Consider the following 25,106-nt stretch of genomic DNA (forward strand, 5'->3'; position numbering starts at 1 on the left):
TGTGCACTGAAAGTGTATCATACCCATTTGAATTTGAATATTGGAAACTCAATATTTGGTTCAAACCTTTTCTGAGGCTATCAATAAATTTCCAATATTTGTGGGGACACAGGCAGTTGCATTGTTTATACTTGATATCTCTGCAGGGTGGGCTGGGTACCTGGAGATAACCCATTTCAGGGCTGCTGTCTTGCAGAAAACACTGTTGTAGGAAGCGCAAAGTCTACACTCTCTACATTTATTCTCCGAGTCCCTCTTAGAGGAGTGCAATGAAACAACTCCTCAGATAACCCGGGATCACGAGCAGATAGACGCCATCCCCGTTTCTGTGGCATCCAGCTAAGCACCATGGAAAACTAGGTTGCTGATGGAAAAGTTGGATTCTGTTTTTGATCATTAAATTGAATTGTGGATAGACTTCCTAGATTGTTGCTTCCCAAAGGAGACAATTTGAATATAGTCTATTTGGTCTTTGTAAGGAAGCCTGAATCTGATTGTATAGGTCATGTATAAGTCACCAGCATGGTAGATCAAACAGCTTTAGACCAGCCAGGTCTCATTTGACAGTCATTTTGGCCCCAGGCTAATTTTGACATGGCTCTTAGAAGTGTGCACTCCTGGCTTGGAACCGCACCGTAGTTGCACTGGGCAGAGAATCCAGTTGTTACATGTTCCAGTCTTTGCAGTGATCAAAATGGATCACGCCATAGGATCGTTGAGGTGGTGACAGGATTGACCGCCTGTTCCTTATAGACAGAGAAGAGTGTCCCTCAATGCCCTTGTCGCCTGTCTAGTGGGGAGCGCCGAGAAAGCATGCCTATGATGTTTGCTAAACTGAACCAGTATGGTTTGACAAAGGCTTGCACTTTCGTGATTTGTTTAATGGAAACTTAATGAATTTTAGACAAAGTTGAGAATAAAACATCCTTTTGACTGATTAGTGACACTAATTAAATGGCTGATATGATCTAATTCTAGTTTAAGAATTTTGCATCAGAATACCACTCAGTTATATGTCAACTGATTGCATTACCATTAAATTGTTTCTATGCTTAAAAAAAGAAATACAGAACTGAATTATGGTGATAATTGAACAAACTCGATAATTTTACTCAACATCATTGAATTGCACACTTAAAATGGATGAAGATTCTGACATATGCAGGACACTTTAAGCTGTTTTACAAAAAGGAATGCATAACTTTCTCTACTCATGGAAAACGGAGCAGTTGCCTTTTCCAAGGTCATGCAGGACAGATGGCTTTCGTAGGCTGCTGCTGCATCCACAGCACGGTCCCCTGCCCTTCTTTTTCAGTCATGCCTCCCGGGCTATTACCGAGTGGACGGAATCCTCTTTGGGGGGATTTGTCAGCCTTGTGAATGCCACGGCCACGCAACTGAGTGCGATCCTCACGGCGTCTGCTTGGTGAGTCTGCTGCGGAGACTTGGAATGTCCATGTCCTCCGACTCCAGAGTCATGGACTGAGGAGAAGTTAGTCGTAGAACATACTTCTTTCACTCACCTTGAAACCATAAAGAAAAAAATGTGACATTAGTCTATGGTATGAAATTTGCCTGGTTTTTTTTTGAAGAAAAAATTCTTTGGTAGAAGTGGAAATAAGTTCATCATGTATTGTTCTCTCATGCCTTAAACCAGGCCACACCACGCTCCTGGGTGCTAAAAAAAATCCTCTCAGATAGAATGAATTCATATGCTAATTAGTACACTGAGATGGGTGGAGTCACTGGCGTGGGAAATTCATGATCAGAGCCTGGAGAGATTCCCCTCATGGTGCCCCATATCCATCCTTTGTGCTCCCCAGAGCCCAGTTTTGCTTTGTCTGCAATCCTTTGAGTCTGTAGGGATTGCACACAAGCACAATCCCTTTAGAATCCGTTTTCTCAGAGGACCAGCTTGGAACTATTTGACCAGGTTGCTGCCTTTTCGTGTTTCCTTTCCCTTTGCATTTGTCCGCCACCCTTTTCGCCAACACTCGCAGGGCAGCCAGCAGGGTGTGCCTTTAGAGACAGTGAGGTGGGAAGAGCAACCCCACTGGCTTCTGCTAGTGCATGTTTACACACACATAGCCCATCCGATAGCGTGCACAATAAACGCTTTTGCCATTTGAAATGATTGTTTGTGTGAAAACTTTAGACGTATAGAAGAGTCACAAAACAGGATACAGATTGCCTGTGTGTAACAAAGTACCATTACAATTATCAAGAAGTTAGCAGTTGCAAAATTCTATTGATGAAAGTACAGCTTTTATTAAGATTTCATTGGGTTTTCTATTCATGTCTCGCTTCCGTTCTGGATCAAACGCAGGCTCTCCCAATGCATTTAGTGGCTTTGTATCTTCTAGTCTGTGACAGTTCTTCGTGACTGAGGCTTATGATGAGTATTCGACCTTCTGTGGAATGTCTCTCAGCTAGAGCTTGTCTGATATTTACTTGTGATAAGATGAAGGCTATGCACTTTTACCAAAAACGTGGGGGTGAGGTGCCATTCTGTTGTCATTAGCTAGCGGCTGTTGATTTGGCCCTGTGATTCATGCCCATGCACCCCATGCACAAAGGAACATCAGGCTTCCCGGACTTGGCACCATCCCCATCATCCGTTTGGGGTTGCATATTGTGACGAAGTTTTCATGTGGCACATTTCCAAAAGTAGATCACCTTCTTTTAAGTCCAATGTAGTCTGTAAGTGCCCCTGAGACCTGTTTAGCATCCTAGCCACATTCAAACCACCACCGGCTGGGGGGGATGATTGTGTGTGAGGTGCCTTGGCCAGGAATTGAAAGTACATGCCGAGTCTCTGCAGGAAAAGTGAGAATGCTGTCACCAGTGAGCCCTGTAAGCATATCGTAGGAGGAGTTTTTTGGAATTGTTGTTCGCTGCCTTTAAGATGACTCGGATCCATGGCGATGCCATAGAACTGCTCCATAGGCTTTTAAAAAATGTGACCTTAGAAGAAGCTTAAAAGAAATCAGAACTGACTTCCTCTTAAACTAAAAACAAGACAAATGAATAAAAAAATCACTGCCATCAAGTCAATTCTGACTCATCTGACCCTGAAGGCCAGGGTAGACTGCCCATGTTTCCAAGACTGTAACGCTTTCGGGGAATAGAAAACAGGCGGGTCTGTCTCCCAAGGAGCACCTGGTGGTTTTGAACTGCGGACCTTATGGATTGCAGCCCAACGCAAAACCACTATACCACCAGGGGTTCTAGGTGCATTCAAAATGCCAGTCTCTTAACTAATAGTTTGGGCTTATCCACTTATACCACCCAGAGTCACCCTATACAGAGGCGAAGTTTGTCAATATGTCTAGTTCCTAGTGATGTCAACTTTGATCATTTGGTGTTGTCTGTCAGGCTTTCCCACTGTAAACTTATCCTTTTTCCACTTTCAGATATGATTGAGGTGGGGGTACTATTAAAAAATAACAACATTTGAGATTGGAGTTTAAGTACACAAAAAAAGTTGATCTGTTTAAATAACTGCAGTTTGGCATGCGTTTGAAAAGGGAGGGGGCATGAAACGCAGTGTGTGTGTGTGTGTGTGTGTGTGTGTGTGTGTGTGTGACTTGAGCCCTGAATTAATTTTCTTCCTAATAAAGAAATATTTTTCTTCTCCAAGGTGATAAATGTTCTTCTCATCCTTCACATACCAAGTACATTAATAAGGTGGTCCTTTAGAGAGAGGGTAGCTTACACCTGAGAAAACACTTAAACACACAGGTGGTAGGTTTTGCAATAGTAGATGTTCGTAGTTTTTTTCCCCAGAGATACAGAGAACACACCTGGCCCGTCAATCAAAGAAAACATCAACCACATGTTGCAGGTGAACCTAATTAAATATTTTTCTTAAATAATAGTTATTGTGCTTAATACTTTTAGTTCAATCGTGTAGTGCAGGGGTCCTCAAACTTTTTAAACAGTAGGCCAGTTCACTGTCCCTCAGACCCATTGGAGGGCCGGACTATAGTGTAAAAAAAAACCACTATGAACAAATTCCTATGTACACTGCACATATCTTATTTTGAAGTTAAAAACAAAAATGGGGCAAAAACACCCGGTGGACCAGATAAATGCCCCCGCGGGCCGCATGTGGCCTGCGGGCCATAGTTTGAGGACGCCTGGTGTAGAGTCCAGTTGTATTTTTAATTGACTTGGGTTAATTACCAAAATCAGTGTCTGAGGAAAGCAAGCAAAAAGAGTGTAAGATTCTGCTACTTAAAGTGTTCTCGGATGACTGACAATATAGACATGGCCAGGGCGTTTCTAAGATATGCAAACTCTTAGGACCCACCTCAGACCCACTGAGTCTGAATCTCCTGTAACGCAGGTGGTTTGCATGCAAGTCCCAGTGGGAAGCACTGGTCTAGAATAACATTCAGTCGCTCTTAAAACCTGGAAAATCCAGTATAAAATGAATGCTACACTCATATGAGTATTTATAGGATGCTGGGGAAGTTCCAGCAGATTCCAGACCAAAGCATACCAGGAAGAAACCTACCAGTATTTTAAGGAAAGATGTTCTATTGCCTTATATCTTCCATTGTTTGTCATCGGTTTTGAGCAATTTGAGTGCTTAACCACTGTGCCACTAGGGCTGAAGAGCTTAGTTGTCAGTAGCTATTTGAAGGAGCTCCTGTTGCAGACTGTCAGAAGCCTTGCTGTCCCCGACTTCTCATAGCGCTGACCTCTCCAACCATGTGGTCTGCTCGGGCTCACCGGCCAGCGCAGCTGTCTCTAGACCACCTCAGCTGGTCTCCTCCTCTCCAGGGTCACAGACCTGCACTTTGCTGTCTGGGGTCTAAAAGCAATTGTTAGCTATGTTTCATTCTCATTTTTAATTGTTTTCTATATGGGGCAAGTCTGGGTCCAGTTAGTCTGACATAGAAGTGGAATTTCTTACCTTTCCCATGTATGCAAATTAAAAATTGCATTAATGATTCTGAAAACAGACAACTATTTTTCATGTAACAGAGAGTTTGGTGTCTTGTTTGAGTGGTTTATCTCCACCTAATTTGGGATTCCCTGGGATTTTGCATTGCCGGTCATTGAGTCCAAGCCCTTGAAGGAATCGGAGCTGAGTGTCTTTTCCTTGTGCCCTAGGCTTGTACGCACAACACCACTGGGGACCACTGTGAGCAGTGCCTGCCCGGCTTCTATGGGGTGCCATCCCGAGGAACCCCTGGAGACTGCCAGCCTTGTGCCTGCCCTCTCTCCACAGCCTCCAACAAGTATGCCTCCCAGCACCACCAGCTGTCCCTGCCCAGAGTGGTCAGGGTACCTCTTCCCACCCCAGAAAGAGTAAAACTTTCCCCACAAACAGTTCCTTCAAGATGAATATTAATCTCTTCGGAGCAAGGCTTTAGAGATACTAAGCGTGTCACGTTTGCTCAGTGTTCATTAGGGTTAAAGATGGAGGAGGGACCTGAGCTGCAGTGGGGGCCCTGGGGGAATGTCGAGTCCTACGTTCAAGGGGTCTTGAATAGTAAGGGAGTCCCCTCCAGTGAGGCAGAGGAACAGTGTGTTATGCCAAGCGCGAGGGGGGCTGGAGGGGAGAGACTGGTCTGGAGCAGAAGTATCCAAGCGGGCTTCCAGGAGGAAGTGATGGCCGGCCTGGGAACTGGAGATTAGCTGGGACAGACCTGACCAAGAGCACTCGAGGCTGGGGACAGGCAGGGCTGGAGCTGGGGCGGGAGCAGTGAGTGCTCGTCCTACGGAGGCACGTGATGGGGACACATTCCCTAGAGGAAAGAAGGCAGGGTTTTCCAGAACCTTTGGTTCCAGGGTCCATGGGCGAAGTGGCCATGGACGCAGGGAAATCTTGAGGATCGACAGGGTGGACACTCAGCAGTTTCTGTACTTAGACAGGCTGGGCTCCCCCCCAACAGTGGCTGATGCAAATTGTGCTTGTTTCTACTGTTTGATAGTTTCAGCCCCACCTGCCACGTGACAGAAGGAGATGAGGTGCTCTGTGACCAGTGTGCCCCCGGATACACAGGAGCATGGTGCGAGAGGTACTTTGCCGCACACACCTGCTTACAAAACACTGTACATCACATTAAAATTTTAAGTGAAATATAAGTGACGTGTGTATTTTTTTTTCTTTTGGTGTCTAGGGAAATAGGGGTGCTTTAACATGTCACTGATAGTTCATGTAATTGTAGAGAAACGCTTTCTTCTCCCTGCCATCTGAGATTCCTGCGCACAGTGACTCGTGGGTCAGGGCAGAACAGCCCCTATAGGTTTCTGAGATGGCAACTTTTCACAGGAGTAGGAAGCCTCCTCTTTCCCCTACCGAGAGGCCGGTGGTTGCGAACAGTTGATCAGGCAGTAAACAACCCAACACGTAACCACTACCCCACCAGGGTCCCTGTAGAGAAAAAGACTGTATGCCATTTAAAAATAAACTTTAAAACTTCTGGTGAATTTTTAATAAACAGTATGTATTATAGCTCTAATAGGTCATCCAAGTTCTCGTCAAAGAAAATATGAACTCGTGAGGAGTCGGTACTAAGGTTTTCCCACATTTAAGCAATGTATCACTCGGAAGAATCCCTTGTGTGATGGGGGACTGGATTTAATAGTTTACTTCGGGCACTTGCAAGCCAGTGTTGCCTCTCCCCAAGTGTAAGTCTCAGGGAAAGCTCTAGAGAAGTCCGCTGAGGGAGTATGTGAAACCCTTTAGTGGGCAGCGGGGGTGGGTAGAACTGCCCCACATGGATTTGTGTCTGGTCTGGGACACATTGCCTGCTCTTCCCAATGGGCCGGGAAATTCTGTGAATGCCTGAGCTTGAACATCACTCTTTCAGTCAGTTTTCAGTAAAACAGTCCGTCTGATTTATTGACCATTCAGGGTGTCCCTAGATGGTGCAGCAATGTCTTGAATAATTGCATTGATTTGCATGCCACTTTCAATCTTTTATACAGATGCGCAGACGGTTACTATGGAAACCCAACAGTGCCCGGGGAATCCTGCGTCCCGTGCAATTGCAGTGGCAATGTGGATCCCTTAGAGGCTGGCTCCTGTGACACGGTCACAGGGGAATGTCTCAAGTGCACCGGGAACACGGGAGGGGCCCACTGTGAACGCTGTGCCGATGGCTTCTACGGGGATGCTGTGGTGGCGAAGAATTGCCGTGGTGAGTGTGTGGTGGATGAAGTTGAATCCTTTATGCACTGGTCTCTGAAGCCTTTACGCATCAAATTAGATCAGCTGTCAAATAGGCTCAGTCTGCTGGGCAGCTGAGTGGTCCTGGTATTGATACTGAGTTTCAAATTGATATAATATAGTTGCAAGAACAGATTCTTTCCTCCCCCCACCCACCCTGGCAGCTTGGTTCGTTACTAGGGATGAAGGTACAATCAGGGAGAAAATAGGCACTTTTCCGTTATGGGAGCTCGCGTTATTTCCCCATTTTACTCACCCTGCCCCAAGGGCTGGCCAGGGATGACGAGTGGTCCTCAGGAATGCCATCTTGGTGAGGGCAGGGAGACTAGTTTTTCAAGGCAGACAGGATTTCAAGATGTAGGGTAGTGCCAAAACTGTGTGGGGGTGTGGAGGGGGCACACAGTTTGTGGGAAATGGAATTAAACAGTAATGGAATTTTCCCAGGGCCTTCTAGAAAACCATCTCTGTGTTGTCATTAAGGGCCTTGTGTTGGTTCCTGGGTACCACAGGGAGCCTGGGTCCCACAGAGGTACCAAGCTCCACGCTGTCCTGCACCAGCCTCACAAGCGTTCTTGTATGTTTGACGGAACTGTCCAAAGTACGGGAGCCGAAGGCTTGCCATCCTTGCCTCTCAGGAGCAGTGTGGCTGACTTCTTCTCAGACAGAGCTGTTGTTCTTCCGGCAGTCCATGGGACTTTCTGCATTCTTCACCGGCACCACCGTTCAAATGCATCCATTTTAGGCAGTCTTCCTTATTCAATGCCCAGTTTTCACACGCATAGGAGACTATTGAAAATACCCTGGCTTGAGTCAGGCACACCTTAGTCCTCAAAGTAATATCTTTGCTTTTCAATACTTTAAAGAGGTTTTGTGCATCAGATTTACCCAATATAATTTGCCATTTAATCTCTTCACTGCTTCTTCCATGAGCATTGCTTGTGGACCCTTGCAAGTCAAAGTCTTTGATAACTTCAATGTCCTCTGATTATAATGATGTTACCTCTTGGTCCGGTTGTGAGACTTGGTTTTCTGTGACAAAGAACCTCAGGAAACAGATGTACTCGGACGCACAGAGTTGCTGCAAGCTGGAACCCACTACCTCGCCTCAAGCAGAGGAATCGATCCTTGAAAAGGGCTTGCCGTTTCAACACTTTTCGTGTATTGTTCAATTATTACTCATAAGTAGCTTATTTTAAGTTTCAAAGAATTAATGAAATTAGTCAACTAAGTTTGCTAATTCTTATTTTTAAGAGCTTCCGTGTATTCTTTTTCTGTTATGGTTTCTTACACTAACCCTGCTTAGGCTTACTGTCCATAAAAATGTAAACTGTTAAAACTTTTTGCCAACTAACTTTGTATTTTTTACATCAATGTTTTAAACATCAATGTGTAAACTGCTTCTTTCAGGGGATAAAATTATTTTGCTATCAGCATACCTGTTTAAATACTTAAATGGATGTCTCTCTGTTTTTCTTTCCATCTTCACACACCCGTGTTAGCCTGTGAATGCCAGGAGAAAGGGTCCCGCTCTCATGTTTGCCATCATGCGACTGGGCTCTGTGACTGCAAACCGCATGTGACCGGACAGCAGTGTGACCAGTGCTTGGTAAGAGGCTTCCAGGTCATGGCATGAAACTAAAATCTTGCCTATATTGCTTATAGTTGACATTCTAACCGCTATTAAATTGTATTGAATTCATGACTAGCAGAAAGAACGTGGTTGGTGCAAGTTGTTCTTCCCCAAGTGTCGAGAATTTAGTCACTTTATAAAGGAGTGAGTTACGTGAGCACACTTTATGATTCTGGGAAGCGCCCTATGTGTGATTTAGAAAACATTATATGATAAGTTCATTGCATGTGAAGACAAGGACTGATCTCCCTGGTTCTTCTTGCCTTGTGAAACAGAGTGGATACTATGGGTGGAGCACAGGGCTTGGCTGCCGGCCCTGTAACTGCCACACGTCCGGGTCCATTTCGGATCACTGCACAGATGAAGGCCAATGCCACTGTGTCCCAGGAGTAGCCGGGGAAAGGTGTGACAGGTGTGCACATGGCTTTTTCGCATACCAGGACGGTCGCTGCACACGTAAGCTCTTGAATTCATTATTTATGACCTTGTAATAATTCCCCAACTTTTAACTATGTTGACGTCTGTCTAAATTCCATGAAATTCTTTTCTTGTTTTTCTTTTATAAATGTAGGATGTTATGCTTTTATTTTCTGTTTCCTGATCTCTATTCTGGGCACCAAGAGAAGCATTTAGTCCTGGCTCTTACTCTCACTAATTATGTGAACTTAATTACCTGACTTCCCTAGGTCTTAGTTTCCAATAATTAAAATCTGCTTTAAAAAGCTAGGGAAAGGGTGTGTGTAAAGTCCTTACTATGGCATTTGGCGCACAGTAGGTGCTCAATACACATTCGTTTTATGTTCTCTTTTCATGTATTGACGTGTTTTTCAGTGTTTCCCGCTCTGCCCCCATTCTCTCTCTCCCAGCAGCCTCTTCTGTTGTAGAAGAACAACAATATCCGATGATACATGCAGGATTCAGGGGTCACGAGGGATCTAGAAGAATGATTTAGATTACTAATAAAAGACAATGAACTGCTAACACTAACCCTTACTCTTCCATTTTCACTGATCATGGTTTTGTGTGACAAACCCACTTGTTTTTATTGCAGCCTGTGACTGTGCTCACACCGGGAATTCCTGTGATCCAGACTCTGGAGCGTGTACCTGCCCTCCTCACACTCGGGGCTGGAAGTGTGAAGAATGTGAGGATGGGTTCTGGGGCCATGACCTGGAACTTGGATGCAAGGTGTGGGCTGCCCTCTATGCCTCTTCTAAATCGCGGGTTACTGTGCTGTAACATGACTCCTTCTTTTTCATTAGTACGGTTGTTTGATTTTAACTTGTTTAATGGTTTTGAGGTTAACATTTAAAACTTACTTTGAGCTATTGGAACCAAAATGGAAGAAGCAGCACACTCAAGGCACAGTCTCAGGTTCTTTTGAAAACCCAGTTGTGCAATTGATGTTCCCTTTGTCATCGGGTCCCCTCTCACTTGGAGCGACTCGATAGGGCGAGTAGCCCCAGCAAGTTTTGAAGGCTGTTATCTTTTTTTTTTAAATCATTATATTGGGGCTCATACAACTCTTATCACAATCCATTCATACATCCATTGTGTCAAGAACATTTGTACATTCATTGCCCTCATTTTCAAAACATTTGCTTTCTACTTGAGCCCTTGGTGTCAGCTCCTCATTGTTCCTCTCCCTCCCCACTCCCTCTCCCTCATGAACCCTTGATAATTGATAAATTGTTATTTTGTCATATCTTGCACTGTCCGACATCTCCCTTCACCCACTTTTCTGTTGGCCGTCCCCCAGGGAGGAGGTCACATGTAGATCCTTGTCATCAGTTACCCCTTTCCAAGCCACCCTCCCTCCAGCCTCCCAGTATCGCCACTCACACCACTGGTCCTGAAGGGGTCATCCGCCCTGGATTCCCTGTGTTTCCAGTCCCTATCTGTACCTAACTGATAGTGGGAAGATCAAATTTTTATTTTAGTGCCCTTTAAATGTCTTATGCAATGTATACCATCTTTCAAGAGAAAGGCACAAATCACTTTATCATGGAGTTATGTTCAGTTTTTAGAAGTCTGGTTGATGCTAATGGTTAAATATTCAACTACTACCCCAAAAGTTGGACGTTCCACCAGGGATGACCTGGAAGGAAGGCTTGGAAATCCGCTTCCAGAAGGCAATGAAACCCTGTGGAGGGGTCTCTGCACCCGCTGTGGCTCTGGGTAGAACCGAGCCGGCAGCAATTCACAAGAACGTGTGCCATCGTTCGGGCGATAGTTTCCTCTGTAACTTTCTTCAGCCAGAAAAATGTTTTGCCTTAAAGCTAAGAAAATCTATTTGACTTCTAAAATAATTTTGCTGGTCTCTTTTGACATACTGAACACATTAGTTTGAGTTCCCGTTTCGGCCCACCGTGCAGGTGTGTGAGAGATGCACAGTTTCAGTCTGTCTCCCACAGGCACACAACAAAGTGTATCCACGTGGCAATAGTGAGGGCGAGTATGGCTCCTTTACATAATTTCCCCACAATAAGTACTTTTCTGTCATTCAAATATGTGTACCTTCTGAATGTAAATACTGCCCTTTGACCGATCTACGTGCTTTTCTTTCAGGCATGCAATTGTAGCGGGGTAGGATCCACTGGTCAACAGTGTGACCTGTTTACTGGCCGCTGCCAATGCAAGCCCACCTTCGGAGGTTTAAATTGTGACCAGTGCTCCTTGGGGCACAGAGACTTTCCAGCCTGTGTTTCCTGTGCCTGTGACCTGCGGGGGACATTGGAGGACACTTGTGATCAGGACCAGGGTCTTTGCAGCTGTGAAGAAGAAACTGGTACTTGCTCGTGCAAGGTATTTGCCACGGCACCCCTTTGCCTCTCGCTCGCCCATCATTCTGACTTTCATACTTTTAATGAAATAAATGAGCAGCTAGATCTTAAACTCTCCTCTTAATGGCTCTTCCTGAAATGAATTTACACTACTCTCTCTACCTCGGAGTTTAAATTATGAGTACGTTCTTTGAAATGATGGGTGGACTCTTTAACGGAACTGTTTTCTGTTCAAGTGTCAGGTGGTGAAACTGCTTTGAATTACACTTACGTGTCCTCCCATGTGTTCCGGTGGGCTGGAACCACCTACCTTGAGTATACAAGTCAGATAGATAAGACAGGTTTTCACAAAGACTTGTGATTTTGTGGCTGGTAAATCATTATTTTCTTATATGTGCTGGCCATGCTGAAGGGAATTAGTCTTTTATCATTTTCTCAGATAGGTAATATTTCAATGGCATCTTTTCCTTCTCATATATTTCCTTCCGTTTTCCCATTGTGCTTTGTCATTAGGATGCCCCTGTTTCCCTCTGCGATTTTTTACAGGGGTGGGAGGGAAGGCAGGAGGACGGGAAGGAGAGAAGTGTGAGAATGATGAGGAGGTCCTTAAGCTCACTGAGATGGCATGGCCACACATTAAAGGAAACATCAAGTCTACATTTTTGGCTTGCCAAAATGTCATGCTAACCATTCTTATTCCAAGTGAGCTGAACTGGAAGGGATCTGACTTAGTTCCCCAACCCTACCCCCTACCCCACCTTAGGGGTCATCAGATGACTGGGGTCTCTAGCCCCAAGGGGTCATCATCCCAGGGGCATGAGATTGGGCCAGAAAACTTTGATTCCCCAATCCGTCCAAGATGCTTCTGATACTCATGTTAGGGAATCACTGATTGAGTAGGTTTTTTTGTTTGTTTGTTTTTTAAAGATGCTCAGGAGGAAAGGGATCTTGCTAACTTTTGATCTAAACAGCTAGCTTGTGATCTAAAATCCTTTGTTGTTTCATTTTGCTTCTGTTTGCTCAGAAATCATCTCTTTGCTTTTTCAGGTAAGTGAGTGAATTATTATTTTTTCCTCTTTAGGAAAATGTTGTTGGCCTCCGGTGTGACGTGTGTAAAAGTGGCACTTACGCCCTCGAGGCCGGCAACCCCTCGGGATGCAGCCCGTGCTTCTGCTTTGGGCTGTCGCAGGTCTGCACAGAGTTGGAAGGCTATGTGAGGACCCCGGTAAGTTAGGCATGCATTGAAAGTGTCCTCTTTTTTGTTTTAAGTTTTTATTGTCACTTGGGTAAAAGTCGACAGAGCAAAGTCGTCTTCCACTGAGCCATGTATGTCCACTTGGTTTCATGACATCTGCTGCAATCCCCTCTTTTGACCTCCCCCGAGTTCCTGTGTCCTTTCTTCCTGCCCTTTACTGCCTTCTAAGCTTTGTTGGGGACAAGGGTTTGTTCTCGTATAGTTGCTTGTACTGAGGAGTAAACCCTCCCGAGTGTTAGTATTCGCTTTATAGGCCGATCAATAGTTTAGCTGAACCATTTAATTGACTCATTGAGTTGATCGGTTTTGTTGACTCCCCAGGGGATGAGTTGATCTCCAGGTTTGAAGGATGCCTGAGGGCCGGCCGTCAGTCTCAAGCTGTTTTTATTTTATTTTTAAAATTCTGTTCTGCATTTTTCCCTCCCTCTTTGCCAACACCTAGTATTGTGATACCTCTCAGATTGGTCAGCAGTGGACCCTCAGCCTCTAGCTCTTCTGGTCCTCAGGGGAGTGGAGACGGTACCCATGGTCCGTGAGTCCTTTGGACAACTTGTGTCCTTTAACTTGCCTTCCTCTTCTTGGCCACAGCTGGGGACAGGCCCATAGTTGCTTCTTCTTTTTTTTTTTTTCCCCATTCATATAATTTTTTATTATTATTATTTTTTTATTAATCAATTTATTGGGGCTCATACAACTCATCACAATACATAGATCAATTGTGTAAAAGCACATCTATACATTTGTTGCCCTCATCATTCCCAAAATTCTCTTGCCTCTTGGGTTCCTGGAATCCGCTCATTTTCCTTTTTTTTTTTTTCCCCCCTCCCCTTCCCTTCCTCCTCCCCTTTCCCCCATGCACCCTTAATAATTTAAAAATTATTATTGTATCTTATATTACACTGTCCGGTGCCTCCCTTCACCCACCCCGCTGCTGCCCGTCCCCCAGAGAGGAGGCCATATGTGGCTCCTGTGATCCATTCCCCCTTACTACCTCCTCTTTCCCTCCTGGTATCGCCACCATCACCCCCGGTCCTGAGAGGTTCTTCCGTCCTAGATTCCCTGCGCATAGTTGCTTCTTAAAGATGGTTTCTGGCGTGATTTTAAGACCTCAGTTGCTACTCACCAAAGTCGGATGCCGAGTGTTCTGTTTGTGCATTACGTTATGCCAATGGACCTAGACGTTCGCCAAGACTGTCTGTCATCCTAAGTCCCCAAGCCCAGGGACTCAGTTCTTCAAGGCGTTTATTTGTGCCGAACAAGTTTTCAGACTTTTGTCTCCTGTGTGCGCTGCCATTCCTTTAACATATTTACAGCACAAACAAACACATCCTCTGAAATCTCCTCTGTCAAGCCTGTTTATTCTCACAGCTCTACGCCCATTCACCATTGCACATTGGTTCAGCTAGCGTGTCTACCTATGTGTTTACTCTTAGATTGTACTGCAGGACTCTGTGCGTATTAGTATCTTTAGTATCTTTGTCGGCTCATTCTTTCTGTATTTCCCAGTGTTCTCTCTCGCCTGGTCATGCTGTGCTGCCTTCCTCCTTCACCCAAGTTAACACATGCCCTCTCTCTGGCTGGTGATTGACCCCTCAACCCTTCCCATCCTTGGTCACCGTCAAATAATATCTCTCCCTGTCTGTAAACTTTTCCCTGCACTTTTATAATAGTGATCTCATGCAGTGGACAATGAACCTTGGGGCACTGTGGGCTAGGTGTTAGACTGCAGTTCAAGCCCAGCAGTTGTTCCTTGGGAAGAAAATGAAGCTCCTCCCAGAAAGATGACAGTCTTGGAAACACTCGAGCAGCGGTTCTCAACCTGTGGGTCGCGAACGACCCTTTGGGGGCCGGACAACCTTTTCACAGGGGTCGCCTAAGACCATCTTAAACACATATTTCTGATGGTCTAAGGAACAGAGACACCACTCTATCCATCTCCACGTGGGTCCACCCACAGGCAGATACGCCCACATACAAGTACCCCACGTGAAGACTGTTACCCCTGCTACACGATACTCAGAGACAAAATTTCATTGATTTGTCATTAGAAATAAATATTTCACAATATATAATTACATAGTGTTCATGTGATAAATCACTATGCTTTAATTATATTCAATTCGTAATAATGACAATACATCCTGCATATCAGATATTTACATGATGATTCATAACAGTGGCAACATGACAGCCTATGAAGTAGCAACGAAAATACACATGAGAACTGTATGAAAGGGTCGCGGCATTAGGAAGGTTGAGAACCGCTGCTCTATAGGTTTACTATGAGTCAGACGGACTCTACGGCAGTGGATTTGGTTTTTATCTTTTGGGGGATTTGGGTGTGGCTAAGGAGATAGTTACGTGTTTATGTTAAACCTTCTCTTAGGCCATAGAAAGTCTAGGGGGCTAGTTTTTATTAGCATATGAATCCGAGCTCTCCTTCTGCCTGAGAGAACAGAAAAACAAACAAACAAATGGAGCTTAAACGAACGGCATACACCGCTGCTCCTTCACTCATCAAACAAAAGTTTGGAGAGAATATACTAGTGCACTATCTCAACATTCACCACATAGTTTAAAATTGGCCCAGTGTAACAGTAACTTAACCCAAAATGCACCTGTTTCAAGAATTCTCCTTTCATTTCAATCCCAATGTTTAAGTTAAAGGAAACGTCTTTGTTATTCCTGCTTTAATAACGAAGCTGCGTCCTCTGTGAAATGTGTAATCTACAAAGCCAACTTGTGTGGTTAATTCATCTGCTGAAGTGCCCTTTTCTTCCCCACAATGACTAGGTAACGCTGACCTCAGACCAACCTCTTCTGCGCGTGGTTTCTCAGAGGAACCTGGGGGGCACAACCGAGGGGGTATATTACCAAGCCTCAGACATCTTCCTGGACGTCTGGACGGTCCGGAAGCACCTCCAAGCAGAGCCCTTTTATTGGCGGCTGCCGGATCAGTTCCAGGGAGACCAGGTGAGGTGCAGGTTCAGACCTCGCTTTCAGAAAGATATATGTAATTTCAAAATAGGAGAGACAAAATCTGAGTTGATATAATTTATTTTTCCCCTTCTTAAAGCAGTCACCCAATAAGCATTTAAAGTATTTGCTAATATAGACACAAGTCTGAGTGGTTCAGGTGGTCTTTAACATGACATTTTCATTTATTGAGGGGAACAACATGCTATAAAATAGTCTTGAAAGGTATTGCTTATAGTTTTGTTAACATAAGCCACGTTAGAGTCTGTGTATGAATTCACTCTGATATTCAAAATTTACCAATATCTCGCCAGTGCTCCTATAGATATAGATCGTTCTTAATCTAAAGGAGCTTGAAAATAATTAGGATTAGTATCATATTGATCTGCTATTTTAGAGCCTGCTTCAAGGACATAATTAAGAAAAACTATAGATTGGATCAATTCAGTAATTTGTAATTACACAGAATCAGAGTAAAACTCCATACAATATATGTTATATGTATTTGACACATTTAAATTAAATAAAGCAAAATTTATAGTCTGTATATTATTACATATAATAAGCCAGTAGACTTATTATAAAATGTTTCAAAATAAATCCTATGTTAGAGAAATAAAAATAGATTTTTTTTGTTTGGACAGCTCATGGCCTATGGTGCCAAACTGAGGTACAGTGTGTCCTTCTATTCTGTGGATGGCATCGGCGCCTCTAACTTTGAGCCCCAAGTCCTCATCAAGGGTGGCTGGACCCGGAAGCAAGTCATTTATGTGGACGCCCCTGCACCTGAGAATGGTGTGAGACAGGAACAGGAAGTAGCCATGAAAGAGGTAATGAAGAGGCCTTGTTTTAGAAGTTCTTTCATGTAAACGTCATAGTCAACATCATGAAAGTGGGTTGCTTCTTATCAGAGAATGGGCAAGAAGATACTGAGCTCAAAATTCTAGCGGCGTTAGCAAGATTTCTAGAAATCACTCAAATGTAATCTTCTCAAGCAATGTCGATTAGGCTTCTGTTTCCTTAATTCAGCAGGCACTGCATCTTAAGTTCTTTATCCTGATTCTCAGGTGGCTGCACAGATGTACCGGTATAGAAGTGTTTGTACTTACTTGAATTGCGGAAATGAGCTTTCATCCTGCATTTTTTCACTGTTCACACTGCAGCTAGCACGGTCATGTGTTGCACACACCTATTGATAAGTAAATCTGACACCATTTCTGCTACGGTTGAACTCGCAGAAGACCTCCCCAAGTAGTACTGTGTCTGGGGAGATTTACGTTAGAAGCATGTCCTTTGTAAGTTAATACACTTCTGAGAATTGGTACTCTGGATTTATTAGAATATGTTTCTCATCCACAGAACTTTTGGAAATATTTTAACTCGGTTTCTGAAAAGCACGTAAGCCGCTCAGACTTTCTGTCCGTTCTTAGTAACATCGAGTACGTCCTCATCAAGGCCTCCTGCGGAGAAGGGCTGCAGCGGAGTCGGTAGGTGGACGTTTCTTCTAGAGCTTTAGGTATTTCTCTTTTTTGATATAAAACCGAAAAGATTGGATTCATTGACCCCCATTTTCTACATGTCTCTATTCCTCACCGCAATTTTATCAAACTGTAACATCTTCATGAAATAATAGTATAAAATGGTGCTATCTGACACGATAAAAATAGGCAAAGAGACACACACTGGCTGTTCTCTGCCCTGGAAGCCCTGGTGGTGTAGTGGTTACTTGTTGGGCTGCTAACTGCAAGGTCAGCAGTTCAAACCAGCAGCTGCTCTTCAGTAGCCAAATGAGTGCTTCTACCCCGTCAAACAGTCTCGCAAACCCACAGGGGTAGTTCTGCTCTGTCCTGGAGAGTCCCTGTGAGTTTGTGCGTGATTCTCTGCCTCTAAGGAATATTATGCCTATTTCGTTCTTTTTCTGACAAATACTTAAGGTATCATTTTATTCATCATCACCACACATTGGCATGGTGCTCATCCAAATGCCCGCTTCTTTTTTAAAGATACATTTAGAATGCTGACAACTGCCCATTTAATGCTTTAGACCATAAAGAAAATAACTCTGTTTTAGCCAAATCAGTCCTTAAAGAAGTCTACCAGGAGTACTTTCATTGGTATTATTTCGAAGTTCGAAAAACTCCACTGACAATCTTCCCTGGCAGTCCTGATGTGCTTGAGTGCATTGTACAGATAATCATGTGAAGGAACACCCCAACCTGGGAGAAGACCTGTGATGTCATATAAAGCGCCCCCCCCCCAAAAAAAAGGAGGCCATTGCCATCGTCTCCATAAGGCTGTGATTTTTATGGAAGCCAACTGCCACACCTCTTTTTCCCCAATTGATTTGAACCACTGATCTTTTAGCTAGCGGTCAAAACGTTAACCCTTGTGTCTTTGGGGCTCCTCTGGTTTAACACAGGTATGTGCATGTATTATGATGTCATGTTCTGTGTTTCCAGAAACCATCTCTCTAACTATTAGTGTCCACTCTCTCCTCTCTTTCTACGGCGGCTTCACAGAATTTCAAACATTTCCCTGGACGTTGGCAGAAAGGCCGAGGGCCTGCCCGCAGGCGGAGAGGCAGCCTCCCTTCTGGAGAATTGTGTCTGTCCTCCCGGCACCACTGGCTCCTCCTGTCAGGTAGGAAGACTTCAGTGAAAACCCACTACCAACTCCGCACGATGGGCAGAGCTCAGGAGGATCTTTTGTGTTCTTTTGTCTCCTTTTGCCTCACCTCAGCAATGTGCCCCTGGGTACCACAGAGGGATGCTTCCTGAAGCAGGTGACGGGCGGCCTCATCCTCTGATCGCTCCCTGTGTGCCCTGTGATTGCAACAACCACAGTGAAGTCTGTGAGCCTGAAACTGGAAAGTGTCTGGTAGGTTTGTCTGTGTGGCTGTTTGCAGTAGGGCAGATTGAGAGTAGGGACTAAGCATTTAGGTTTGGGGCCTATTGCCACACTAGCCACTGGTCTAGAGAGAGCTTAACTTGAACCAACTCCGCATATAAATATATTTCCTTCATAAAGGCTTAGCTAAGAGTTCTGATGTTGGCGGTGCCAGGTCTTTCACAAAGTTGCTTGTTTTTAGGTGTGAGTTTGGGAATCAGTCCCAAAGAAGCACTGGTTTCTAATTGCAGTACTGGTGGCTGTAGTCAGGAAATGATACCGCTATGTCCTGTAATTTGAACAGGGGGCTTGAGGTTCCCAAGGTTATTTTCTATATATTTCACTGCACATAAATTTGGATTAGAACTGGACACTCTCCTGGAGGATGACAATGTGACACATTGTTCACATTTTCGTATACATTTGGATCTCGGCCATTTCCCGTCCCTCAGCTCACCCCCACTCTGGCCAAAAGTGATGGCCGTGATGCAGGGAGAGGAGAGCGGAGGGGAAGAACCCGGTCCACGCAGATCGAGGGCTCTTGTTTCTGTGAGTGTGCTTACGCTGAAAGGGTCTGACTTATAACAGAAACTAACCTCAAAAGCTTTCTCTGCTTCGGAAATCTCACTCTTTATAATAAGCACTGTCTAAATCCTGGCGACTTACCTAAATTGTGCCAACACTGACTTCCCTTTGGTGGAATAGTTCATGGAAGGGACATGCGCACTCCTCCCCCTTCCCACGAAAGACACACGTGAAGTGTGTGAGTGTGATCTAAATCACAAGTGTGCCCTCCAGATCAGAAGAGAGGAGAGACAGGATACGCTCCCAACTCGGCCTCCAAGCGTGCCACACCAGTCTTCCTCTTACTCCAATCAGAAGTGCCTCTTATCTCTGGCATCTGAGGGCCGTTTCCAATGGGGAAACTGCTACAGTGCATCACTGTGCAAGTGACTATAGAAGCAGAGGCCCTGGAAGGCTGTTGCAATTAAAATGATGCATGCTAACATTTGCGACTGGATTACATATATGGCACTGAAGAATGGTTCTAGTCAAAAAGACAAAATGGACTTAATGCAAATAGCTGTAATACTTTGGAAAAAAAGAAAAAGTTCATTCGAATCAGTTCATGCTCCAGGCAAAAGCAAAGACCTAATAGAGAAAAGGAGACAATCTCATTTAAAGACTTAAAGAGAACTGTAATAAGATGTAATAATAAGATGTAATTAGCTGGGAAAGTAAAGTCAAATGGACAGGTTAAATAACTTGAGCCATTCATTCAAGCTCAACTTTATTTGGCGCCACGAACTCTGTGAGCCAGTTGGGTTCCTTTAGGACATTAAGTTAGAGTCCTGCCTTTCCTGGATTGAATCCACCACATCAAGCTGTGAGATCGGCAGCTGATCTGTTGATGTTTATCTCTGAAACAACACAGCCTGTTTTAATTCAATCCATTAACAATCTCCTTGAAAATGAATCTCTCCACGGTCCCAATGAGCGATAACCCTCAGATCCCTAGGGGGAATGGTTAGCCTTATGAACAGTAAGAGAGCCTCGGAGTTTTGTTCAGCCTCTTCTGGGCCTGTTAATCAGCAATTGCGACACAAAGCAGCGACTGTACTTACTGCCAGGGGTCTGCAGAAAGACGTCAAATCTGGATCCACCTCCTGCCATCTCCTGGTGTGAAGCGGCGTGGCTAGAGTTGCTGCTCACGAAGGAAAAGCTGTCAATCTGCAACCTTCTCTCATTTTCTCGTAGTTGTTCCTCGTGAACTTCACGTCATGCCATAAAACAAATATTTCACACTTTTGCCTTGCCCAAAGAGGTCGAAAATCTTATCTCCAATGAGACAAGAGCCAAGTGGATTTCAGTAAACTCTATTTTCATCAGATGAGATAGGAATGAAATTTTAAAATGAAATGAAAAACAAGTCCTTCAGCATCTCCATCTTTTTCCAATATGCATCACCCCTCACTGCCAAGCGAAGTGAGGGGAGACACGGTGAGAGTCTGCGCACGCCCTCTGCCGGCCCCTGTGCTTTCCCCTGGCCGCATCCTACCTGGTTTCCTGTGCGCAGGGCGGCTGGGCGAATACGGCCTGTCAGCTGAGCAGAAGCAGACTTTGAACTGGAATCTGAGGTCAAGAATTGCTTGCATTTGTAGCTTTTTTAAAAAAGTGTTCATCTCCTTTTTAAACAGCAAGAACATAGACCCAAAGACAACATACGATCTAATGAAATGACTTGGTTGTGGCTAAGAATCTGTGCTGGTGCTGTCGGGTCGTCAAGGGTCCTTCCTCCTTGTCATTTCCCAAACGATCGCGCTCTTTGCTTCTGCTGTTCCGTCGTCCGCTTGTGGCTGTTGAGGGCACACAAGCTCTAAAGCACTGCTTTACCGTACTCTCTGAGTCCTTGTGCTCAGGATAAAAAACTAAGAGCATCCTGTGTATTTTGTTTACATAGAATCCACTGGGCACTAATTTCTACGCTCTGAGGGCTTCTTAAGCTTTTCCTACTTAGGACCTCTTTTCATCCAAGTAATTTACAGCAAGGGCAAGTGCGACCAAAAACACCTGAAATTCATTACGCCTTTGATTTTGAATTAGCTTTTGGTCCCTGCGTGTAATTCATGAAGGCCGCTTAACTATATGTACATACACATATGTGAACATGTTCTCCTTTTCCTAAACTCTAAGAAGAAAACGTTGATATGAAGAGGGGTGGTGCTGTTAGCTGCTGCCAGGTCCATTCTGCCTCAGGAAATGTGGTGATGCCTAACTTACCAGCTCCACATGATTTCTAACCATTTCCCACTGTCTACCTCTCCGTGTGGAACGTGCGACCAGAACTGCCGCCATAACACCACTGGCGATCACTGTGACCAGTGTGCCCCTGGGTACTACGGGAAGGTGACGGGCTCAGCCAGCGACTGCTCTCCGTGTGCCTGCCCTCGCACCCACCCTACCAGGTGAGCTTGCAAAGCCAGGTGACCCAATAAACTCCAGCCAAAGTGGCTTCCATCTTAAGTCTGTTTTAATTCAGATTTTCCAGGTGTCAAGAAAGATTAATTTTAGGACCAAGTTCTCATTCTTGTGAGCATTTGAAGAGAATCTTCAAAATCAAATTATCAATCTTGGTATTGGGTGCCAGAATAGAAACAATTAAAGAAAAGACTTTGGAGGTGTTTTTTTTTAAGGCTAATTTTAGCGTTCAAATGCTATATCCAGTGTGCAAAAGATGTATTGTTGTTAATATTATGAATCATAAGATGAAATAATCTTGTTCCTGTTTAAGGGTGGTTAGACTTTGCATATGTTGATGACGGATTAAATACTGAAATGATGCAGAATGACACTTGGGGGCTAGGTTCTGCCTGCTGCTTATGGAAGATCATTTAAGCACACACAAAAGAAATGGAGGTTTGGAGTGAGAATTGGAGTCTCCTGTGGCATAAATAAAAATTATAATTAATAAATCATGTTTTATTATTATTTAGAATATGTAGTAACGTGTTCTATAGCATATATACACACTGAATCCCACCCTTGGGTACACTAAAATGAAGTTTTCATTTAAAATTTGTTTGAATATTCTATCTTTTATTGTGATGCTTGATGGTGAGCATGACATGAGAGAGCCTCTATGTAAATAAATTCCCTTACAAATGACCAGTTATCCTAATATCTGCTGTTACCATTTAAAAGTTTTTACTTAATCTATACAGAAATTTTGGCTAATTCTTCTAAGTTTTCAATCTATGCTATAGAAATACATCCATATGTGTATAAAATGGGTATGTTTTACTATTGTTCATAATCATGAGATATGTGTGGGGAAATGGAAATGTTTACCTACGAGGGATAGATTAACTGCATCATGATGCACTCCCAGAGGGAGCTCTTGTGAAACCCTGGGAGAAGGGTAAGATATACCTGTAGGTACATTATTGCTGAACTATACAGTTGAATCCGTCGTATGCAGCCCTTCTGCACAGGATTCGTTTGTATGTGTGTGCACACAGCCAGAGCAATAACTACAATGTGCTTGGAGAAGCACGCGGGAGGACATGCCCCCTTTCTGTTTTGCACATCTCTGCATTTTAAAATATTTTACTTCTTCAGTAAAATAGTGGAAGCTCCCCAAAAGTCCATGTTAGTAAACTAAAATTTTTTTTCTATTAAGAGGAGATCATGAGGGTGTGAACATTCTCTGTGTGCAATGAAAGGCCCCATTCTTCAACATTTAGAGTTCAACAATTATATCAACTGGTTCTATGCACTTAAAAGCCTTCCTCTTTGGAAGTGCCAAACATATTTCTTCTGTCAATATTAATTTATTACTTGAAGAGTATATTGGCATGCCACATAAAGATCATTTGAACTTTTACGAAGGTGAACTTTGTTTTCTATATATTTTGTGTTTTCATTGAAGTGCATGCCCTTGCTCTTCAAGAAGGAAAGAAAGTAATCGGTGGTAGACAGATGGCCGCCAACTTCATTTTACTTGCCAAAAAGGGATTAGGCTCCTCTGGCATGTATATTCAGAGCCACCCTAGAGGAGAGCACAGAACTGCCCCTGTGGCTTTCGGAGACCTTAAGTCTTTACTGGAGCAAATGGGTCTGCTGTTGGGAAAGAGGTGGCTTTCTGCTCTGGAAAGACTTCCAGTCTCAGAGCCCACTGGGGCAGTTCTACTCCGATGCTCTGGGACAGAATTGACATGATAGCAGTGGATCTTTCCTGCGCCCCCCCCCCCCCTTCTCTCCCACAGAGAGGCTGGTGGGTTAGAACTCCTGTCCTTGAGGTTAGCAGCCCAACCTAGAAGCCACTCTGTCAGGTCAACTCTATGAGTCAGAATAGACTCAATGACAGTGTGTTAGTATGTATGGATTGACACAGTGGCTGCACCGATGAGCTGAATATAACAACCATTGTGAGGACGGCGCAGGACCAGTGACGTTTCCTTCTGTTGCATGTGGAGTCCCAAAAAGTTGGAACCGACTGCACTGCACTGTTTCTGAGAGTTCGCAGGTATCCAGCTCAGCCTCTAGATGGCGCGCTGGTACTTGGAAATATAGAGGTAAAGGCCATTGTAGAAAGAAGCCAGCCCTGAGTGTGGACATCAGTATCAGCAAATTATTAAACTTTGAGTGGTGCTGTCATTTTGCTTATAATAACGACCAAAGTTTGTTTTAATCAATAGCCCTATTTATTTTCAAATTCCACCCTAACTCATTTCTTGTCTTTCCTACCCTCCCTCCCTGACACCACTTAGAGTATGAACAGTTATACAGATCCGAATCAGTTCAGCTGTCCTCTGTGCCAATTAGTCGTTTACAACTCTCTTTACCGTATCACCTAGTGAGACAGGTAACTCTTCATCGACATCGCAAAAGGAGATCCACCTCACCTGGAAAGTTTCTTGATTGGTGATTTAGTCGGTTTTCCTTTACATAACGCCTAGTGATTGTCAGTAGACAGGTGTCTAGCAAGTGCTTTGTGGATACCATATGGGCCCACATGCGTACTGATCCTGATCACGTATCTCTTCTCCTTTTGTATCTAGTAGACTGTAAGTCTTGCTCATTGTTTAGGAGCGTAGCATGTATCCTAATAGTCGTGAAAGGTTTCAGGTTGTATATCTGAAAACTAAAAGAAAAAATTTTTTTTTCCTTCCTCCAGTTTTAGTCCTACCTGTGTCCCAGACGGGGATCGTGACTTCCGTTGTGACGCCTGTTTCCCGGGCTATGAAGGGCAATATTGTGAAAGGTATGCCCTGACGTGTCACATGGACCTAGCTAGGCACGGCTGCTTCTGGTTTTGAAATACTAGACTTATCAGAGTGCACAAGATTGATTCAGGACCTTCTGACTCGCACAAAGCAAGTTCTCCTACATCTGAAGAGAGTAAATGCATGTTCTATCACCATCTCATCTTTCTCTTATGAAATAAAATACAGAATGAGGCAGACCTCCCTTCATAGAAAGAATGAATGCCCGGGTGGTTTATGTATTTACTTCCTGTTGTTGATTATTCCTAATTATCTTCCTGTCTGCAGGTGCTCCACAGGCTATCATGGAAACCCTCGGGTCCCAGGAGGCAGCTGCCAGCAGTGTGACTGCAGTCCACATGGCTCCGAGCATGGCTATTGTGACAGAGCCTCTGGGCAGTGTGTCTGCAAGCCAGGGGCGGTGGGGCTGCGGTGTGACCAGTGTGAACCCAAGCACATTCTGCTGGAGAGTGATTGCGTTTGTGAGCATCTCTTCCCTTTCTGGTTCAATATTAGCTTCACTTGCTAGTGTGTCTCTGCATGAGAAATGGGCCCTCAAAACAGAGAACGTGCCATTTTTGTCAACTTAAATTAATGTTACTATAGAACCTGTGACTTATGTCTG

At 44.2% G+C, this 25,106-nt stretch overlaps 1 protein-coding gene across 1 annotated transcript in view; it reads left to right on the forward strand.

Annotated features, from left to right (window-relative positions):
- The window catches only part of LAMA1 (laminin subunit alpha 1), a 267,694-nt gene that overhangs the window by 176,258 nt on the left and 66,330 nt on the right, over nt 1-25,106 (forward strand). Inside the window, exons 19-35 of the mRNA XM_013004706.2 lie at nt 1,316-1,426; nt 5,122-5,249; nt 5,946-6,032; nt 6,946-7,157; nt 8,686-8,792; nt 9,092-9,272; nt 9,868-10,004; nt 11,385-11,621; nt 12,681-12,824; nt 15,648-15,827; nt 16,475-16,660; nt 17,190-17,317; nt 18,350-18,470; nt 18,570-18,707; nt 21,561-21,682; nt 24,394-24,480; nt 24,770-24,963. Of these exons, the coding sequence (XP_012860160.1) occupies nt 1,316-1,426; nt 5,122-5,249; nt 5,946-6,032; nt 6,946-7,157; nt 8,686-8,792; nt 9,092-9,272; nt 9,868-10,004; nt 11,385-11,621; nt 12,681-12,824; nt 15,648-15,827; nt 16,475-16,660; nt 17,190-17,317; nt 18,350-18,470; nt 18,570-18,707; nt 21,561-21,682; nt 24,394-24,480; nt 24,770-24,963 (2,500 nt within the window). The remainder of the gene's footprint in view (nt 1-1,315; nt 1,427-5,121; nt 5,250-5,945; nt 6,033-6,945; nt 7,158-8,685; nt 8,793-9,091; nt 9,273-9,867; nt 10,005-11,384; nt 11,622-12,680; nt 12,825-15,647; nt 15,828-16,474; nt 16,661-17,189; nt 17,318-18,349; nt 18,471-18,569; nt 18,708-21,560; nt 21,683-24,393; nt 24,481-24,769; nt 24,964-25,106) is intronic.

Source organism: Echinops telfairi, unplaced genomic scaffold, assembly GCF_000313985.2.
Source record: "Echinops telfairi isolate 266 unplaced genomic scaffold, ASM31398v2 ScPeMD7_57;HRSCAF=196, whole genome shotgun sequence".
NCBI lineage: Eukaryota > Metazoa > Chordata > Mammalia > Afrosoricida > Tenrecidae > Echinops > Echinops telfairi.